Genomic DNA, 21,756 nt, shown 5'->3' on the forward strand with positions numbered 1-21,756 from the left:
ACAGGCAGATGGAATAACACAGATGAAAGGACAGGAGTTGGGAATAGCATAGAATGCTTAGGGAACCTTAAGCAGTCCAGTTTGGTATTGTATGAATCATTGTATAAATCATGAGGCAAGGATAATCTAAAGATGCTGGAAGACTAGCCACAAGGTCAAACCTTGACTTGCATGTTGTGTTAAGGTGCCTGGACTTTATTCTACAATTGTTAGGTAATCAGGAAAGGTTTACAATAAAGAAACATTGAGGTTTACATTTTAGAAAGAGTGTTCTAACAGAAATACGGAAGACTGAGAATGGACATACAAAAGACTAGACGCAGAGGGACCTGTTAAGACACTACTGAAAGACAGGGCTAAGAATGGAATAGAGAGATTAATTCAAGAAATATTTAGAGGGTAGAATCAGTAAGACTTGCTGATTATGTCTAAATATTTTCATTTCTTAACACATTCATTTCTTTGGATTATAAAGAAAGACCAAATTGGAGGTTGATACCTTACCAGGGCCTGGCAAACTACCGTTCACTTAGCTCACTGACTGCTTTTGTAAATGAAGCCTGTTGTTTACATATCGTCCATGACTTTTGTGTTATTACAATGGAAGAGTTGTACTTGTAACAGAGACCATGCGGGCTACAGAGCCAAAAATATTTACTATTTGATTCCTTATAGAAAGTTTGCTGACCCATATTATTGTATTAGCTGTTTTATCGATGGAAAATAATTTTTTTAAAAAGTAGGTTATTCTAAGCTCAAGGAGGGAAGCAAAATTTACTGCTAGTGGTCAGCAGGAATAGGGAAGAGATGAGTTAGAAAGACGAAGCCAGAGACAGTAGAACCCATTATAGATTGTCAAGATATTCATAAAGTTCGTGACTCCAAAAAGCTTCATGTATAGTATACTTAAAATAAACAGTATTGCTAAACAATACCTGTCCTTGGTATAAACCAGCATCCTGAATGGTGCTGTCTGGTTTATTCAGTGGTTCAAATGTATTACTCATGTATTTGTTCCACAATCTGGTCTCCTTTTCATCTGGAATATTGAAGATTTTTCTTATTTCCTTTTCAATTGTATCTAGATTTAAGGAGGAAAGATATATAAATATAATAAATATTTAAAAATATACCACACATAGCTAAGTGCTCACCAGCATAAAAATCCTAAATTTAAAATACTGATATAATAGCAAGAATAGATGAACAAATATGTAGGACATATATAAAGAACAATAAAGACAACCTGGTGTGCTTTTCAGGAACAAAATGGTAATTATAACTCTGACAGACAATTATTTGGGGAAACTAAGATCTCGCAAGGGAGAAGAGTTCAATCACATAACACCACAGTATAATTTATATTATACAGGATGACCTTTAACTTTTTACAAACTATAAATTCAATGTATCTTCTGATGATATGTTGGATTTAGATATAGTATGAGTCAGAGATGCTGTAGATAGAAAATATTTTTAACTGTAACATAACATAACCAATCTCAGGATAATTTATATTAAACTGAATATTATTTACAGTTTGAATAGTTTACTAAAATTAAATAGAATATATGGACACAAAGGAAAGTGCCTTCTTTGAAGGGATGTCTGTATTGGTAAAAATTTGTTTTCACAGTAAAACTATATATCTTCCTTATTTCTAAATCATTTATGTGAGTGGAAAAAACCTTTTTTAAACCGGAGCAGCTTAACTTGCTATAAAGTAAGACACAGGAGTACCCACATACTGGAGAGTAGAGATGTAATTAAGCTTCAGTGCCACAAAGTTAAATGAATCTTTAAAATTTTTAAACATGAGAAAGAGACATTAGAAAATATTGTTAAATCTACTGAATTCTGGTTAATAACTTGTCTGCCTATCTTAGACTCAAGAAAACAGTAAAACACCTAATGACATACGAAGAATTATAAAATACTTCTACATTTTAAAATATTTGGTTAGTTTTGGAAAGAAACATTAAAATACTAAACCTAATAATACATGTTGTCTAAAGAAATCCTACATCATTAAATCCTACATCATTAAATTCAGTCTAATAATACTGTTTATGCCCTATTTAGCAGCTGAAGTTCTTTAATAGTCATAGTCAATGAGATTTTGATTAAGGTATTAAATAAATAGGAAATCTTAAGGTGGATCTGAAATCTTAAGTGCAAATTAGCCAGAATATTTAAATAATTACATAAAATACACTAAAAGTACTGCTTTCTATTTTGGTGGATTTTTTTGTTGTTTTTATTGAAGTGTAAATGCACAGGTCATTAGTATATAATGATAAATTTCCAAAGCGGACACACCCATATAACTAGCACACAGATCAAGAAACAGAACATTATGTAGGAAGGAGGCTAGAGGAAGAAGCTGAGGAAGGGAGGTCATTTTAGTCTTTCTAATAAAAATGAGTACTTTTTTCCTGATTGTATAAATAATTCTTGCTCATTGCAAAAATTTAGAAAATATAAATAAAATGTCTATAGAGAGAGCCATTGTTAACATTTATTTCTTCTTTCAGACACTTATCTATTAATATACACAGATATTTACATACATAATACAATACACACAGACACATATGGGAATTTCCTCTTCATGGAGTTTTGCAAACTACTCACATGTTGGGGAAGAATATTAGAGGCAGAAGAAAGGAGTGCAAAAGGCCCTGAGGTGGGAATGTATCTGGCCTGTTTTAGAACAGCATGGTGCAGCAATGTGGAGGAAGTGAAATGAACAAGGTAGAAATGAGACCTTTATATAGACTCTTGTGAGCTATGAAAGTATTCTGTTTTATCTGAGTAATAAGAGAAGCAATTGAGTTTTGAACAGAGAAGTGGAATGATTTAACTCACATTTTTGCTGCTAGTGAAAAACTGCAGGATGTTAAGGGTAGGAGACTAGGCTTCTGCAGTGATCAAAACTAAGGGAGAAGCAATGTTAAGTGGTCAGACTGAGAAGAGATTTTGAAGAACTGCTTAGAAGATATGCTGCTAGATTACACGCAGGGTGAGAAACAAAAGAGAATCTGAATGATACCAAGGTTTTTAGCCTGAGCAACTGAAAGAATACAAGTGGTGATCACTCAGATGGGGAAGAATGACAGGCAGCAGGTTTCTGGAGGGGGAAGGACAGACTTTAGTTTCATACATGTTATATCTTGAGATTCCTATCAGACAGAAGTAAAGCTATGAAATGACTGAAACTGGAAACAAGGGAGAATTCTGGGCAGGAGATATAAATTCAAAAGATACCAATATGCAGAAAGCAAAAAGCTAGGGAACCGAAGGAAATCACCAAAGAGGAAATTAAAGGACTACGCATGGCAACACCCTGATGTTTTGAGATCAGGAATATGAAGAGGCTGTTTTCAGATTTTCCGAGAAGATGCAGGCAGTGAAAACTTGTGCCATGGAAGCCACGTAAATAGAAGTTATTTCTAGATGGAAAAGTGAATATGTTAATTTTTGCTGGCAGGTTAAGAAAATGGAAGACTGAAATTACCATTAGATTTATCATTGTGAAAGTAATTAGAAACCATCATAGAAGCAGTGCCAAGGAAGTGGTAGGTTTGGATGTCTGATGTAGCAGGGTCAAGCGAGAATGGGAGCAGAGTAAATGGTAGCCAGAAAGCAGGATGTTTAAATTGAGATCTGCCACGTGCAGTTATAGATAATGACAGGCTAGGGTATAGCTAGGGAATTGATGCCTGAAGTTGGATACAGATTAAGATCACTTGAGTTGAGAATCTCAAAGTATTGAGAGTGTGTGTAGATTTTTCCATGTATGAATCTGACTCCATTAGGCAGTTAATGAAAGCTTACAGAGTTAGAAAAATATTATTCATATAATAAAAATAAAATTGTTGTGACAAAATTTCTAGTAGGAATATTTAATAAAGTTAAGCAATTCTATTAATAAATTTTATATAAACAAAGTATTTTTCAGTAAGTTTTACAACAAAAATTATTTTTTCAGTGTATCCTTAAAGAAAAAATAAAAAACCCAATTTTATATTTCTTATTGGAAGATGTTCTATACCCAAATATGTCAATTTAAGGAGAGAAATACTCAAAGGCAAGATATTTTGGCTCTGAATGAGGTTAATTATTTAGATCCTGCCTATGGCAACTATAAAGTCAGTGTAGGTAGTATTAGCTGAAAATGACACATTTTATTAACTTGGCAAAAACAGAAAACGGGTCCTTCTATTTCTTAATTCTATTTATACAACATATAGCTATGTTTTATGTATGTAAGTATTTGGATCATTTTTAATTAAAATGAGACCACAAGGGAAAAATATACATCCCATATCTCCTTTCTTATTATCCCAATATTTTATTATTTCAACAGTCCCTTCCTTTAGAAAAACAAAATCAGTCCAATTAACTTTTGCACAGATTGTATAAGGCGGCAACTAAGAGATGAGACGGTGTGTTCAAATAAGGACTCTCACTTGGAACAAGGGTGAACCTAAGTAGTTAACCTTCCTAAGCCTCGACTTCATCCTCTAACCAAAGAGGATACGGTATTGTTGAGGTTTAAATAAGAAACTTTCTAAGAAGTGCCAAAAACATAGTAAGTATTCCACAATGGCTAACTACTATGATAACTATAATCATGAAGTCTCTAAAATTCCCAGTTTAATTTTAGCAAAAACTTTTGTTTAGAAAGCAAACTTGCACTAATATAGTCAGACTTTTAAAAACTAAGACCTACAGGGACGCCTGGGTGGCTCAGTTGGTTAAATGTCTGCCTTCGGCTTAGGTCATTATCCCAGGGTCCTGGGATGGAGTCCCACATCGGGCTCCCTCCTCAGCGGGGAGCCTGCTTCTCCCTTTCTCTGCCTGCCACTCTCCCTGCTTGTGTTCTCTCCCTCTCTCTCTCTGATAAATAAATAAAAAATAAATAAAAATAAAAACTAAGACCTACAGTAAGAAATTGTGACCCAATATACACATATGCGTTGCCATTTTCTATCCTATTTTTCATTCCATTCTTTTACTCCCAAAATATGTAATAACCACCCATAGTCTTGACAAACATAATTCAGTAAGAAACTTTAGGCCATATAAAAATTCAGTTCATTTACAATTTTAAGGCATATATCCAATGTATGTAGCTTTTTAAAGTATTAGTAAATTTAAACTATGCTGATTAAAATCTTTGCGAATTATAAACTTTTTGGGAAACAGAGATTCTTTATAAATTACCTATCTCCTTGACAGATTCTTACATAGTACTTAATAGAACTCCGTAATGCTTGTACTGAATTCAGAAATTAAACCAGCTGATCTTCATATAATGAGTTAAAAATATTATTCAGTGGACTAATGTTCTAAAACAAGCTTTCTGATTGTCTCATATTTATACATAATTTTCCCACAGAAATTAGGTAAGGAGAAAAGGAAATACCTAACTTTTAAAATAATTAGAAAACATTATCTGTATGAAATATTTTAAGAAGTACCTTCTCATTTATATTCCAATTAGCTGAACATTTCAGACATTAGTTTTTGATTTAATTTAACAGACTACCCTTATTGGACAGATTATTCTTATTGTGCATACTTTAATATGATTAGTGAAGTTTTATACATATTGAAAACTTTCAGTTTTTAGAATGTAGAAACGTTTTATTTTCCTGAATATGTTCCACAAACCTAGAAATTCTATTAATATAATAAAATGACATTTATACATGGAATTCTTAGTATTTTAAGCATTCATTTTAGAAAAATGAGTTTACTAAACAGCATTGCAAACTTATAAATGTTCTAGGTAAATAAAGAGGGGGAAAACAGAAATTCATACATAATATTCTATTTGGTAAAAACATGAGGATTAACCAAGCACTGGGTACTGAAGAATGATGATGTTATTTCATGAAAAATATGTTAGTATCTTCTGCTGTGAAATGGGTAAGTGGTAAATGTCAAATATATCTGTGAAAGTCAAAAGTAAATATTTTTATTTACTTTTAACCAAAGTATACTTAATGATTGGTTTCAACAAAGAAAGCTATACATAAATTTGCTAATCTTTTTCTTGCTGAGAAGTTCTGCATTAACCGCTATGTCTCCACTGTTTACATTTTCCAACAAGATCAATGTTATTACCACTACTCTTGTTTTCCAATAACTTTACTTGAAAATATATAATTTTATAATTTTTATTTTGAGCTGTGATTTATCAAAAAATACTGTAATTCTGTTATTAAATCCATAATCATTTATTTTAAAAACATCTCATTCAACATTTTTTTTTTTAAAGATTTTATTTGTTTATTTGTCAGAGAGACAGAGAGCGAGTACAGGCAGGGGGAGAGGAAGAGGGAGAAGCAGGCTCCCCACCAAACAGGGAGCCCGATGCGGGACTCAATCCCAGGACCCTGGGATCATGACCTGAGCCTAAGGCAGCTGCTTAACCAACTGAGCCACCCAGGCATCCTCATTCAACATGTTCTTGATCTTAAATTAAAATGTGGCTTTTAAATACAAAAAAACCCCACATTTTAATATGCACTTAGATGTGTAGATACATAAATATATAAGTATATGTAGATCTATAAATATACAGTGGGAGTTAGGTACATTTGTATTTGAGACTATAATTTCTTAACCTACTCACTGTTAGAGAAGAAAAAAATCAATTTGTCATAAAAATGCTAAGCCTACTGTCTTATCTAAGTAGCTACTTAATTTGCATTTAGAGCCCAGAGAATAAACAGGAAAAAGGGAAATAAAAAGTTTGTCATTTTCCATGCTAAGAAGGGGAAACATTATCATGATGATGATGATGGAGGATATCTATGTTACATTACCTGAAAAGTTTTTATTTAATCAAGTTTTTATTTTTACTTACAGTTCTACTTTATACTCAGGTTACAAACATATGTATTTTTTCAAATGCTCAATTAAAACAGTAATTATTTGATTTTTTTAAAAAAGTAAAATGGCACAAATAATAAACTCATCTAACAATGTAAAGTAGATCTAGACATGATAAATAATTCAACTCTAGGCTAAGATATATTGATTGCATCAGTGTTGGAAATCTGTAATGTTTAAGTATAAACCCTTAAAAAGGCTATCATCCCAGTGGCATATAAGAAATAGAATTACAACTAAATTTCTAATAGCAATGGTTCAACAAAGAGACAGGATCTTGCATTACCTATTGTGTCAGCTTTGCTAAATCTTCGAGTTACAACATTGTTCATGTTTCCATTTTCACAGAGCTTCAATTCTGTGAGATATACTTCTACTTTGCAGTGCTTTACAAACATACCCTGTTCAACCACCTAAAAACCAGAACAAATCAGTGTTAGCTATAGCTCAATATATTTCACTGTCTCTAACAGCAATATATTTCTCTAAAAAGGCTTTAGGAAAAAACTGCAGCTCTCCAAAAAAAAAAAAAATATTAAAAACTGTTAATATGAAATAAGAGATACTAAATAGTTGAAAAAGCCAGAAACATATTTGGAATATTTAACAGACTATGAATAATCACATTAAACATTAACAGATAGTTTGGAAAGGCATTCTACTCATCTATGAAGATACTCTGGTATACTATAAATAATTAATCCATTCAGTATTTATTATGAGAAAGTTTACCCCCAATGTAAATATAGCTCTGATTAATGATCTAGACCTACTGCTAGCTTTTAGTACTTGATCCCAAGCAGAAAACCTTTAAAAATGATAAATTTTATAAAACTTCAGTTAGCAACAGCTAACTCTGTATGTTAAATCACTCTATATGTTAAAATAAATCTTTTACAATAACTCCAAATTACTGCTGCCAAAATACTCCGCTATGGCCTGTAATTGATATGTTAGTTTTCCATCCTAAGATGACTTTGTTTGACCTTTAAATACACTCTTAGTAATTCTATGCAACGAATGGAAAAAAGAAAAAAAAGCTGCTAAACATGCAAGCAACAAAGCAGGAAAAGAGAAAATATGTATATATTAGGGTCACCTTTTAAATAAGTATATTTCCTTTTGATCTTCTAAAGGTTAACTGTAGGATTTCAGTCATGAATACTGCTTCTGAAAATAGTAATCAGCCTGATATGTGATACATTAGACAAATATGGCTACAGGGAGGCTCCAAATAACTGCTGTAACTCACAAGCTTAGCATCAGTTCAGTAAAGGCCTTAAAATTTGTCTTTCACTTGCAGGGAAATTGTGTTAGCTCAAAAAATTCAAATGTAGTTTAGCTAATATTTAATGTCCAATCCAACACTAATTTTTATAATACTTTGTCATTTATATTCTCTTATTTATACTTGTTATATTCACATTTCTAAAACAGGCAACAGCCTGCACCTCTCTCTTAATTTTACAAACTAATATATAAATTGTCTCTTAACTAATGAAACTTGTTTTAAATTTCTTATGCTTATTTATTTTGAGGTTAAGAATGTAGCAAAAGATACCATATCATTTAATTTTACAAGATTACGTGTAGCTATATTTAAGTAGAAAAACCAGAAATCAAATATTCCTATCAATCGAAATTTTTGCTCTGGGACTTAATATCTTGGTAAGAATCCTAAAATAATATTAATACTAACCATTGGTAGGTTGCTAAAACTGAGGTGCCTACAGGCCTCATTTTTAGGGGAAAAAATGGAATGATCAACAATAAAGCAAGTAATGGCATAACAAAACAGGATAAAATAACAAAAAAGAAAATCCCTCATTATTATTTATAGATATATTTTTCTAAATAAGCATAGTTTTAAAAAATGAGGATTAATTTTCATAACACTAATAGATATTTCCTGGAAAAAAAAATCTAGTGATTTAACTGTTAGAAAGTCATTATAAACAATGAAAACAAAACACCAAGATAATTTCAAAATCCACTTAGTGGGTTTCAGGACTTTTCTCACCATTTTTTTTCTTCTCTCCAACAATATCTTATATTGTTGAAACCCTCATCATCAGTACTCTAAATACTATTATGTTCATAAGACATTTTACTACTTCCAAAAGCAGTGTATTAAAAAGCTGTTTTTTTAAAGAAAATATGAGTCTGTCCTCCCAACTATTTTTATTTTAAAGAACCATACTATATGAATAATTAAAGCTTGAACAGAGTAACTCCATAGCAGAGAAAAGTAATTAGCATTTTTATGTATCAGTGTTATTACGGTTGTATGTAGATTATTTATTTATATAACATCTTTTCTATATTTGTTTATATTAAGTCTACTACCTTATTAAAAATGCACTAAAAATAACCATTTAAAATAATGAAGACTGTGTAATAGGAAGAAACAGGCTTATAAAAAACAAGGTACAAAGTTATACTTACCTAATTATTATGACCACTAAAATACACATTTGAAATAAGACTGGACAGAGGGGAGGGGGGTGGGGGGATGGGTTAGCCTGGTGATGGGTATTAAAGAGGGCATGTACTGCATGGAGCACTGGGTGTTATACGCAAACAATGAATCATGTAACACTACATCAAGAACTAATGATGTAATGTATGGTGATTAACCTAACATAAAAAAAATGAAAGAATGGAACATGAATATTCAGAAATAATAGTTATGTTTCAGAAGTACAGGTGACCGCCAAAATATTTTTTCTAAGTGAACTATAATAAAGAGCAAGCATAAGATGAAATCTGGCTTCCTGTCCAAAATTTAAAACTTATGGCTAAATAAAAATAGTTCCATTAATTGATGGCCACAATGAAGGTAAAATCTCTTTACTAAATTAGTGCGGGAAATACAAATTTATATTGAATTAAAATAAATATAATTTGTTCATTTTGCTGTGAATATTAGACAGCATTTTGTAGAAAGTCATGAAATATATTGATAAACCTAATGTACTCTTTAAATTGCCATATGAAAGTTTCACAGAAACTTTACTTAATTCCAAGCGCTTACTTCTTCCCCTTTGGAAACAAAGTTACTTCTAAAGAAATCTGGTACTCTAAAACAATTTGATGACATGGCCTAATCGGACACATTTACTATTTTTGAGGAGGTAGCTACATTTGTTTTTGTAGCACTTACTGAGTACTATGCTTACTAGTGGTAAAAAATAGACAAGTAGAGAAGTATAACTCAACTATGAGATTATAGGTGTTAATACATAACATTCTACTCATAATATTCTATCCACAAATATTTCAGGATATATTTCTTCAAAAACAAGGACTCAAGAACCGTAATACCACACCACACCTAACAAAATTAAAACTAATCCCTTAATAGCAAATACCCAGCCAATGTTCAAATTGTCCCCATCTCATTTGTATTGAATCAGGATCCAAATAAAGCCCATGCACTGTAATTGACTGATAAAGCTCTAAAATGTCATTTAACTGAAAAGTTCACCATCTGTCCTTTTATTCTCGCAATTTTTAGTAAGACTACTTCATACGTAGTGAGATATTCTAAATAAGATGCAAATAATATCTAGTTGCCCCTCTTTTTGTGATGCTGGTAGGCATTAATTAACCAGGGCCAAGATCAGGGATGGGCCAACTATGACCCACAGGCTACATTTGACTCGTCATCTATTTTTGTAAATAACATTTTACTAGAACATAGTCATGTCCATTCATTTATATATCATTTATGGCCGCACCCAAAACAGCAGAGATGAATACTTTCCACAGAGACTACCCTGGCTCATAAATATTTACTATCTGGCCCTTCACAGAAAAAGTTTGGAGACACCCCCCCCCCCCCCAAAACTCCCTGGGCATTATTTTATTTTGATCAGTCTTGCCAGGACCTATGTTTTATTTTACTGGTCTAACTTCACTGTTTTTTGGGTCAACTTTGTTCATTTAATGTAGGTTTTTTTTTATTAATGTCTTTTTTTATTATTATTTCTTGATTAGGCTTAATTTCCTTTTCTTCTCTTAACTTGTTGAGCCAATACATTTTGACTTTCTTCTTTTGTAATATATACATTTAAGCTATCACATTCCTTGTAAGAATGGCTTTAGTCACTTTTATATTGTATTGTTATCATTGTTTAAAATGTTTGATTTTACTTTGTATTTCTTCTTTGACCTAAGGATTACTTTAGAAGTATATTATTCCATTTCTAGGTAGCTAGGAGACAATCTTGTTACCTTTTTGTTACTGACTTCTAAATTCCACTGGGGACAGAAAATACACTGAATAATTTCTATCATTAGAAATATAGTGGAATTTGCTTGATGGCCGAGCAAATGGTCAATTTTGGTAAAAACTCCACTTAAGAAGAATTTCTATTCTGCATTTACTAAGTGCAATGTATGCCAATTAGGTCATGCTGCTTAATCATGTTCAAATCTGCTTCCAAGCTCAATCATGTGGTTGTTGGCAGTCCTCAGATCCTCTCCAGCTGTTGACAGATAATTTAGCTCCTCATTATGTCAGTGCCTCTATAGGCTATATGGCAATATGGCTTCACTCAGAGTGACTGACCAGAGAGAGTGCGCAAGAGCACTCCTCACCAACATCTTTTACAAACTAATCCCAGAAGTAACACATCACTTCTGCCATATTTTACTGGTCACACAGACTAACTCTGGTACAATGTGGGAGATTACACAAGAGTATGAATACCAGGAGGTGGTGATCACTGGGGAACGTTTTGAGGATGGCTACCACAGTCTACTCTCTGGCTCCCAATAAGTCACAGTCCCTCCCCACAACATGTAAAATACATTCACTCCCTGCAAAGCCCCCTTAGTATCATCCCATTATAACATCAACTCCAAGTCAGAAACTTGTTATTTATATCTGATCCAGGTGCAGATAAGAATCCTTAGGTATAGTTTCTTAATCATCTTGAGTATAGTTTTTCTTTATAATTCTGTGAACTTCAAGGTAAGTTTTCTGCCCCACATACACCCAAAATAAAATGGTGGGGCATGCAGAAGATAATTTTTTTAGATATTCCTGTTAAAAGGAGCACAGGGGAAAGAGGAACAAAGGAGTCAATGGTCCACAGAAATTCTGAAATCCACCTGGGCAAATACTTAAAGTTCCTTGATAAGGACTTTTTCTGACCTTACCTGAAAATGAGTCTTCACAACACTTGATTCTGCATCCTGGGTCATACAATTTTCATAAAAGTTAGCACATGTTTGCAGTTGAGTAAATACTTAGTCTGACTACTGCCTGTAGGAGTCTAGGAGACTTCTTTGATTTTACACTGTCTCTGTAGTCCAAGATGGTAGTGCTTCTTGAAAACATCATAGGTCTCCAGTGGATCTCACTGGAGTCTCATTCCATTAGACAAAAAGTCACATCCACAAATGTCCTCTAGATATGTCTTATCTTGGGTTTATGCTGAGAAGATTGAAGGGCAATGCTCTTAAGCTTCTTAGAAGCCCTAGAGTTCTTAGAAGCAACAAATTGAAAGGAAGTGTAAAGTACACCCTGAAATTCTTTAAAGGGTCTTTTGTCTGAACAGTATTGTGAGGCACCACCTTTGATTTTTCTGAGGTCTTAAAGAATTTTACCGTCATACCTGTGGCTCTTTTTGGTCATGCTTTCCTCAGAGCCTTGAGTTTCATCTTTGCTTGGGAACATAACATAGTTTCAGCATTGTACGTCATCTGGAGAGGCCAGAAATCCTCAAAACTAGTAAGTCTTGGCTCCTTTTTAACAGCCCTTTCTTTAGTTTCTCTCTCCCTTCTTACATCTGATTATATGCAGGCACAAGAAAAACCAGGCAGTTCTGGCAGATCATTCAGCTTATGAGATATATTTTCTACCTTTCAATTTACTGCAGTTGAAATGTTGCTAAACTTTCTGCTACCTTATAACAAAGATCACTTTCTTCTGGGTTCCTATAAGATTTTCTTCACTTTCCTGTAAGTCCTCACTGGCAGCCTCCTTAAAGTCTAAAATTCTACTAACAATTTATTCAAGGCACCTTAGGCTTTCATTAATACTCTTGCAGGTTCTTACAGCTTTTACTCCCTGCCTGGTTCCAAAGCCACCACCACAGTTCAAATTTTGTAAAGGCAGCACACTACTTCAGGTACCAAATTAGTTATCAGTTTTCTGTTGCTGCATACTAAATCACCCCCAAACTCAGAGTGACTTTACAGAGTAAACATTATTTTACATAGTTCCTGAGGGTCAAGAATCTGGAGCAGCTTAGCTGGGTTGTTCTGGCTTGGGGTCTCCTGAACTGTCAAGCTGTGGGTTGGGGCTTCAATTATCTGAAAGCTGAATGAGACTGGAGGATTCATTTCCAAGCTCACTCACATGGTTGTTAGCAGGCCTCCATTTCTCTCTACTGGTCAGAGATATCAGTTCCTTACCATGTGAGCCCCGCTACAGGCTGCCTGAGTATGCAGTTGAAGTCCCCAGACTGAGAAATGAGAGAGAGCAAGAGGGCATGTGCACCCAAGTGTGAGTCAAGGTGTCTTTTATAATCTGATCTCTTCTATTTTAATGACGTACAACTGACATATAACATATTAGTTTCAGGTGTAAAACAATGATTCAATATTTGTCTATGTTGTGAAATGATCACAATAGGTTTAGTTAACGTCCACCATCCTATTACAAAATTTTTTTCTTGTGATGAGAACATTTAAGATCTACTCTTACTGTCTTAGCAACTTTCAAAAATATAATACAGTATTATTAACTATAGTCACCATGCTATATATTTACACCCCCATGACTTACCTATTTTATAACTGGGAGTTTGTACCTTTTCACTCCCTTGACCCTAAAATCTAATCTTGAAAGTGATATACCTACTATAACTTCTGCTATATATTGCTGGCCACAGGAGACTACCCAAGGATTAGCTCACTGGAGGTTACCAAGGAGGCTACTATCTTAACTTATATGCAAATATTATATATTTTAAATTTATGCATATATTCATCTCAATAAGAAATTACTACCATTTTAAATAGTCTGCCTTAACACATTTATTCACAATATTTACTGCTGTCAAACATTTTCTATGTCTCCAAGCTTCTATATGTAATAATTTCCTTCCATTCTAAATACTGTTTTGTATTTCCTTTAGAGCAGGTCTGCTAGTAACAAATTCTATCAATTTGTTTATCTGAAAAATAGCTTTTTTCACCACCTGAAGGATCCTTTTCTGAAGAATCCTTTCCTTGCTTATAGCATTCTAAGTTGGCAGTTATTTTTCTTTCATCATGTTGAAGATGGTTATTTTTCAGCTTTCATTTCTCTTGAGAAATCATTTCTTTGTTTATTCTTACTTTGAAGGTAATAGACTTTTTTTGGGCTACTACTTGGAATATCTTTTTGCCTTTGAATAATTTTATTGGGTATAGTTTTGTTTGTATTTTTTTTTTTTTAGCATGGGTTTCACAGCATTTCTCTCTTTTTTTAAGATTTTATTTATTTATTTGACAGAGAGAGACACAGTGAGAGAGGGAACACAAGCAGGGGGAGAGGGAGAAGCAGGCTTCCCGCTGAGCAGAGAGCCCAATGTGGGGCTCGATCCCAGGACCCTGGGATCATGACCTGAGCCGAAGGCAGACACTTAACGACTGAGCCACCCAGGCCCCCCTTCACAGCATTTCTTGATTCTATATAGCATGTCACCTTTCATCAGTTTTAGAAAATTCTCAGCTATTAACTCCAGTGTTATTTCTACCCTATTCTGACTTTCCTCTCCTTCTAAGAGCCCACTTATATGTATATTAAAATTATGCACTGTGCTCCAAGTGTCTTTGCTTATTTCTATGCATTCCATCCTTCAGTCTCTCTAAGTTTTAGTCTTTATATTTTCTACTAATGTTAGTTTACAAATTTTCTCTTTGGTTCTATTTAGCGTCCTACAACTCAAACACTGAGTATTTACTTCTTAATTTTTTCATATTATTTTAGAATTATAGAATTATATTTGGATCTTAATAGTTCTGGAATTATATTTGGTTCTTAACAGTTTTGTCCTTCGACTGTCTTATTTTTTTAAAGATAATAAGCACAGTACTTTAAAGTTTCTGTCTGGTAACTCCACTATCTGGATTCCTTATGGGTCTGTTTCTATTGTCTATTGTTTCTCTTGGATTTTGGTTCCACTGTATTTCTTGTTCATTTATGTTTACTTTTGCCTGTTTTATTATTGTTTTAACTGAGTGCCTCATACTATAAGCAAAATATTTTAGAGATGATTTGAGGCCCAGAGAGATGCTTAACTACTTTGTTTCTGCATGACATCTACCAATCCTAGGTTCCTCAATTCAATCAGAGATTAGTAAAGTTCAAAGTTGGGCTTCAAACCCTTAAAAAAATGTCATTCTTTAAGTAAATTTCATTGTCATAAGAGTCACATGGGGGCAAAGTAAAGGTGGAAATTCCCAGACTTACTAATTTAATTTTGGAGGAAGACACATTTTAATAAAAACCCTGGTTAATCTTATGCACACTAAAGCTTAAATATTATCTTACAGGTTGAATAAATTCAAACTATCTTGTTAAAAATAAATGGATGGCCTCCTAACAGAGAAACTTTTTTCTCTCTACCTGTATGAAATTTTCATGATTTTTATTTATTTACTTATTTTAATTTGCTATCAGGCACAGATTTTAAGAAATTCCAAAACGGCCTCTTTCAAAAAGTAATGCCAATGAAGTTATTGGTTGGTCTGCTTACCATACCAAATACTTGTATTCTATAATATGCTACCTTTATTAAGAAAAAGAAAAGTTTATCATTAAAGTTAAAGTAATACAGGTTAGCATATTTGAAGATATTCCAGGCACAGATTTTCCTTTAACCCAGGAATAACTTCTTCTAAACAGTTTTAGAGCTAAACAATCTACCCTTCAATTGATCAAAACACTCAATTCTCTAGCAAATATAGATAAAATAGGTCATTTTATGTGTATAAGGCTAGAATTCCTAAAAGACAGAAATCCTAATTTTGAAATAGCTGTAAGAGAAGGCTGAGTGAAGTTAAGGGTCAAAACTAAAATGAACCCGGGTGCCTGTGTGGCTCAGTTGGGTAAGCATCTGCCTTCGGCTCAGGCCACGATCCCAGGGTCCTGGGATCGAGTCCAGCATTAGGCTCCTTACTCAGCGGGGAGTCTGCTTCTCCTTCTCCCTCTGCCCTTCCCCCCTGCTCATGTTCTCTTTCTCACTCTCTCTCAAAAAAATAAATCTTAAAAAAAAAAACTAAACTGAACTAAATCAAAGGTACATTCACATTCTATTTAGAAAACAGAATTTAATTCTATACCTACACCACCAATATATACATACAAATTGTTAATACAGCTACTCTGTAGCATCAGTTCCAAATAAATCCATGTATGGTTTGGTCTACTAGGTTTGTACCCTTGTGTTACAGAATTTGGCTTTTTAATTGTTTCTGTGTGGAAAAAAACAACACAGATAAATAATTATATGCTCAGAGATTCCAGTCCCCAAACACTTCCTTCTTTCCCCTTCACCGCCCCATACACTAACAAATACTTATGTAAGATTGACAGATCTACTTTAAACATTTGGTATTCTGCTATGATGACAAGATCCTCACTTTTTAGTAACTTTTTAGTTCCAAAAAGTGAAGATAATGGATCATTTTTAACGTTTCTAGACTTTAATTGTAAAACTTGCAGCACAGTGATTAAGAAAACAGGTTGCCTAAGTTTCTAAATTGAAACTTTCTCTACCTCTGTCTTTATTTCCTTATCTACAATGAAGATAATAATACCTACCCTATAGAGTTTCCTGTGAGGATTAAATTATTAATAATGTATAATTTGCTTATAACAGTGACTAGCAAATAGTAAATCCTCTATAGGTATTAACTGTTGTTATTATTATACAGTGTAAAAGTACATTTTGATGGTCTTTTTCTCCTAGATAACTGATGAGGCTTCATAAGTCATTAAATTAACAATAAAATGTGAACTGTTCAAGAAAAATATTTTTATTCACTTATTCTAAATATGTACCTTTCGCGCTATTGGTTCCTGACCTTCCATCAATGTGTACCAGCTGACAAGTTTATTCCAGCCCTCAGTTGGCAATAGTATGTAATCCAATTCATCAATAAGATGTTCCTTAAGTGACTGGGCATCACCATCTGCAAAAGAAAAAAGTAAACTCAATAAATAAAAAGAAACCATAGTACATATATCTAAATACTTTAGTGTAAATATCGTAAGTTAAACTCATAGAGACTAATTTAAGAATTTAAATGAGTTCTGAAAAAAGCTCTCAAGAAGTTCACATATAAATCTACATATTCCAAAATAAACTGTTGCTTTAAAAAGATTCAATGTATACCAGTAGTCAAAGAACAGTATTTAAAGACATAATTTTTATAAGCTCTTAAAATACCAAGGGATCTGAAAGAAGTGTGTTTCCCAAATATTTAAAGTAGGACATCCCTCACAAGGTAACAGTGGTCATTCTAGTATTAGCTGATGAAGGAAATTCAGACGCAAATTGATAACCTTCTATAATGACTCCAAAGCACAGGGGCTGGGAACCATGATGGAAATCACAAAAGAGCGTCTTATTCCAGAAGGCCCACGATCTAGAGTCCTCCCAAAATCTAAAGTGGAGGTAGTTGTTCAGATGTGGTTCTAATTCTATGATCATTTTCAAAATTCTGGTTAAACTAAAAATTTAGTGCAGGGCAGGCCAGACATCTAGAAGCAATACCATGAGTTATACCTACATGAGAGTCCTAATCTGAGAATCATTTATTATTATCTGGTCCTTTTACCTGAATTTCCAAAGTACAGAAACAGATACAGTTCATCGAGTTATATACAACATAAAGGAGATTTTTCTCAATTTGAGCCAGTCTTAAATTAACAAAAAGCGAAATTGTTCTCAGTAGCATCTCAATAATGAGAACACACTATTCTTAATTAGACTTAACAACATAAATCAAGAAGCAGGAAAAATTCTGAAAGGATTGAGATTAAAATTATTTATTCCATCTAGGATCAAGCAATGGTCACAGAATTTTTTTTTTAACATTTTATTTATTCATTCGAGAGAGAGAGAGAGAGAGAGCACAAGCATAAGCACAAGCAGGGGGAGAGGTAGAGGGAGAAAGAGAAGCAGACTCCCCGCAGAGCTGGGAGCCCAACGTGGGGCTCAATCCCAGGACCTGGAGATCATGACCTGAGCCGAAGGCAGATGCTTAACTATCTGAGCCACCCAGGCGCCCCAAATTACACTAAACTTTGAGAAAACTTTCATATAGAGCAGAAATGATAAACTCTGAATTGTATAGTACAAACTTCAATAGCAGATACAAACCAAGCATTAATTTTTAAGCTCAGTTTTTTAAACCTTGGTTGTAATTTTAAATTCTTGATGGGGAAACTGATAATTTGGAACATATTTTTAGAGTCTGCTGAAGGTGAAAGAAACTTACATATTCTAAACCCCATATGCATATTCTATGAGATATATTACAGTAAACAACCATGTTATCTCAGTCAGTTCTCAAAACAATCCTATAAGATAGGTATCTCCATTTTAGATTGGAAAATATTTTTAGAGAAAGTAACTTGCCCAAGATCATACATACAGAAAATTGCAGGTACTGTGCAAAGTGTTACTAGAAAACACTGTTATCTCAGGTGACTTTTTAAAACAATATTATGAGGTAGATATCTCCAAGTTAATTAGTAAACAGATTCAGGTATTGATTAACTTGCCGAAGGTTACGCATACAGAAGACTGTAGAAACTGGATTCAAATACAAATTGGTTTACTCTAACATCCATTTTCTTCCTACTATTAACAGACTGCCTTGAAGAAAACTTAGGAAAAGAAAGAAGAGTTTAAAAATTAAAACTTTTATGCTGTTTTCCACAATAATTTAAGAGTATGGGTAAATGATTTTATTATGTATCAGAATCCAATAGTAATTTTATATCTAATGGACAAAATAAAACAATCAATTTATTTTTGAGAGAATACCCCCCTAAGCTAAACACAGAAGAGCTGATTATTTGTTACTTCTGCATTTATTGACACATAAATGATACACAATAAACTGCACATATTTAAAGTGAACTATTTGTTAAGTTCTGACAGAGCAATACAAGTGTGAAACCATCACCACAACCAAAATGATGAACATATCCATTCCTCAAAGGTTTCCTAGCAGTTCTTTGTAATCTCTCCTTCCTGTCCATTCAGGTCTACTGTCCTATCCCCAGAAAATCACTTATCTGTATTTTGCAACTATAGACTAATGCGAATTTTATAGAATTATATATGAAAATTATGTCTGGATGAATGGATAAAGAAGATGGGACACACACACACTGAAATATTACGCAGCCATCAAAAAATGAAATCTTGCCATTTCCAATGATGCGGATGGAACTAGAGGGTATTATGCTAGGTGAAATAAGTCAATCAGAGAAAGACAATCATCATATGATCTCACTGACATGTGGAACTTAAGAAACAGAGGATCATAGGGGAAGAGAGAAAAAAATGAAACAAGATGAAACCAGAGAGGGAGACAAACCATAAGAGACTCTTAATCTCAGGAAACAAACTGAGGGTTGCTAGAGGGGAGGTGGGTGGAGGGATCGGGTAAGTGGGTGATGGACATTAAGGAGGGCATATGATGTAATACTGATGAATCACAGGCCTGTACTGTGATTAAACAAATGAGCATTTGTTTAAAAGACTATCCTCTCTCTACTGAAATCCTCTTACATCTTTGTCTAAAATCAATTGACCACATATATGTGGATCGACTTTTGGATTCTCTAATCTGTTCAACTGATCCTTACCTCACAATACATCCAAATATTAAATTAAAATTGATCAAAGTCATAAATATAACAGCTAAAAGTATAAATCTTAGAAGAAAGCATAGGTATAAATCTTGTATGACCCTGGATTAGGTGATACATTCTGACACCACAATCACAAGTAACCAAAGAAAAAATATAAAGTGGACTTAGAACTAAGAACTTCTGTGCTTCAAAGATACCATCAAGAAAGTAAAAGACAATCTACAGAATGGGAGATAATTTTTGGAAATCTTATATGTCAGATAAGGGGCTAGTATCCAGAATATATAAATAACACTTGAAACATAAGAATACAAAGACAAGTAGTCCAATTAAAAAGAACAGGATCAGGGTGCCTGGGCTGCTCAGTGGTTAGGCGTCTGCCTCCGGCTCAGGTCATGAACCCAGGGTCCTGGGATCGAGCCCCACATCGGGCTCCCTGCTCAGCGGGAAGCCTGCTTCTCCCTCTCCCACTCCCCCTGCTTGTGTTCCTGCTCTTGCTATCTATCAAATGAATAAAATCTTTAAAAAATAAATAAATAAAAATAAAAAGAACAGGATCAGAATACACATTTCTCCAAAAAAAAAGATATATAAGCAGCACAGATAAGATACTTAACATCATTAATCACTAGGGAGATACAAATCAAAGTAACAATGAGGTACCATTTCATATGCAGTAGGATGGCTATAATAAAAGGACAGACAACGTGTTGGCAAGAATATGGAGAAATTGGAACCTTCATATATTGCTGGTGAAAATTTAAAATAGTACAACTATTTCGGAAAACATTCTGACAATTCCTTAAATAGTTAAATATAGAGTTACTATCTAACCTAGTAATTGCACATCTAAGTGTGCACTCATGAGAAATGAAAATATATAACTACACAAAAATTTGTATGTGAAAATGTTCACAGCATCATTAGCCAGAAAGTGAAGACAACTCAAATGTCCATCAGTTGATGAATGGATAAATTAAATGTAGTATATCCATACAACGGAAAATTATTCATCCATAAAAAGGAATGAAGTACTGATTCATGCTACATGGATGACACTTGAAAAACTTTGTGTTAGGTGAAAGAATGTAAACATTAAAGGCTACATACTATATGATTCCATTTAGATGAAATGTCCAAAATAGGTAAATCCAGAGACAGGAGGTAGATTAGTGGTTGCTGAGGGTTGGGGGTTTTAAGAGGGGATAAGGAGTGACTGCTTAATGGTACAAAGTTTCTTTGTGGTGTGATGAAAATACTGTGGTGATGGCTGTACAACTTGTGAATATACTAAAAACCACTGAATTATACAATTTAAAAGGATAAATTTTATGATAGAAAAAAACTGAGATTGAATTTACCTACCTATGTCAATTTTTTAGACACCTACTAGAAATGTAATTTGGAACTGTGTTGAATCTATAGTTTGAGGGGGGAAATTTAACAATATTGAGTCTTCAGATCCACCAACAGAATCTCTCTATTTAGGTTTTGATTTCTATCAGCAATGTCTTCCAGTTTTCAGTGTATAGGTCTTGCACATATTTTGTCAGATTTATCCACATTTTGTATTTTTTGATGTTACTATAAAATGTATTTTTAAAATTTCTATTCATGCTAGTTCATTGTTAGCATATAAAAATACAATTGGGTTTTTAAATAATGATCTTATATCCCATAAACCAATCTCATTTACTAGTCCTTGGAAACTTTTTTTTTTAAATATTTTATTTATTTATTTGAGAGAGAGAGTGTGAGAGAGAGCAAGAGAGTACACAAGCAGGGGGTAGGGGCAGAAGGAGAGGGAGAATCAGACTCCTCCAGTTCATTAGGGAGCTGGACGCAGGGCCTGATCCCAGAACCCTAGGATCATGACCTGAGCCGAAGGCAGACGCCTAACTGACTAAGCCACCCAGGCGCCCCTAGAAGTTTTTTTTTTTTTTTTGTAGATTCAATCT

At 33.6% G+C, this 21,756-nt stretch overlaps 1 protein-coding gene across 6 annotated transcripts in view; it reads right to left on the bottom strand.

Moving 5' to 3' along the window:
• Positions 1-21,756, bottom strand: part of USP15 (ubiquitin specific peptidase 15) — a 114,166-nt gene that overhangs the window by 68,521 nt on the left and 23,889 nt on the right. For all 6 annotated transcript variants that reach the window (XR_003210346.2, XR_012380760.1, XR_012380759.1 and 3 more), the window contains exons 3-5: positions 16,970-17,100; positions 7,193-7,319; positions 936-1,081 (exon numbers count right to left, since the gene is read on the bottom strand). Coding sequence is in view for 2 of the 6 variants with exons in the window: in XM_025882763.2 (XP_025738548.1) it covers positions 936-1,081; positions 7,193-7,319; positions 16,970-17,100 (404 nt within the window). In the remaining 4 variants the exon portion in view is untranslated. The remainder of the gene's footprint in view (positions 1-935; positions 1,082-7,192; positions 7,320-16,969; positions 17,101-21,756) is intronic.

The sequence above is a fragment of the Callorhinus ursinus genome, unplaced genomic scaffold (genome assembly GCF_003265705.2).
Source record: "Callorhinus ursinus isolate GAN/ISIS: 27379988/994484 unplaced genomic scaffold, GSC_fseal_2.0 scaffold14, whole genome shotgun sequence".
NCBI classification, from domain to species: domain Eukaryota; kingdom Metazoa; phylum Chordata; class Mammalia; order Carnivora; family Otariidae; genus Callorhinus; species Callorhinus ursinus.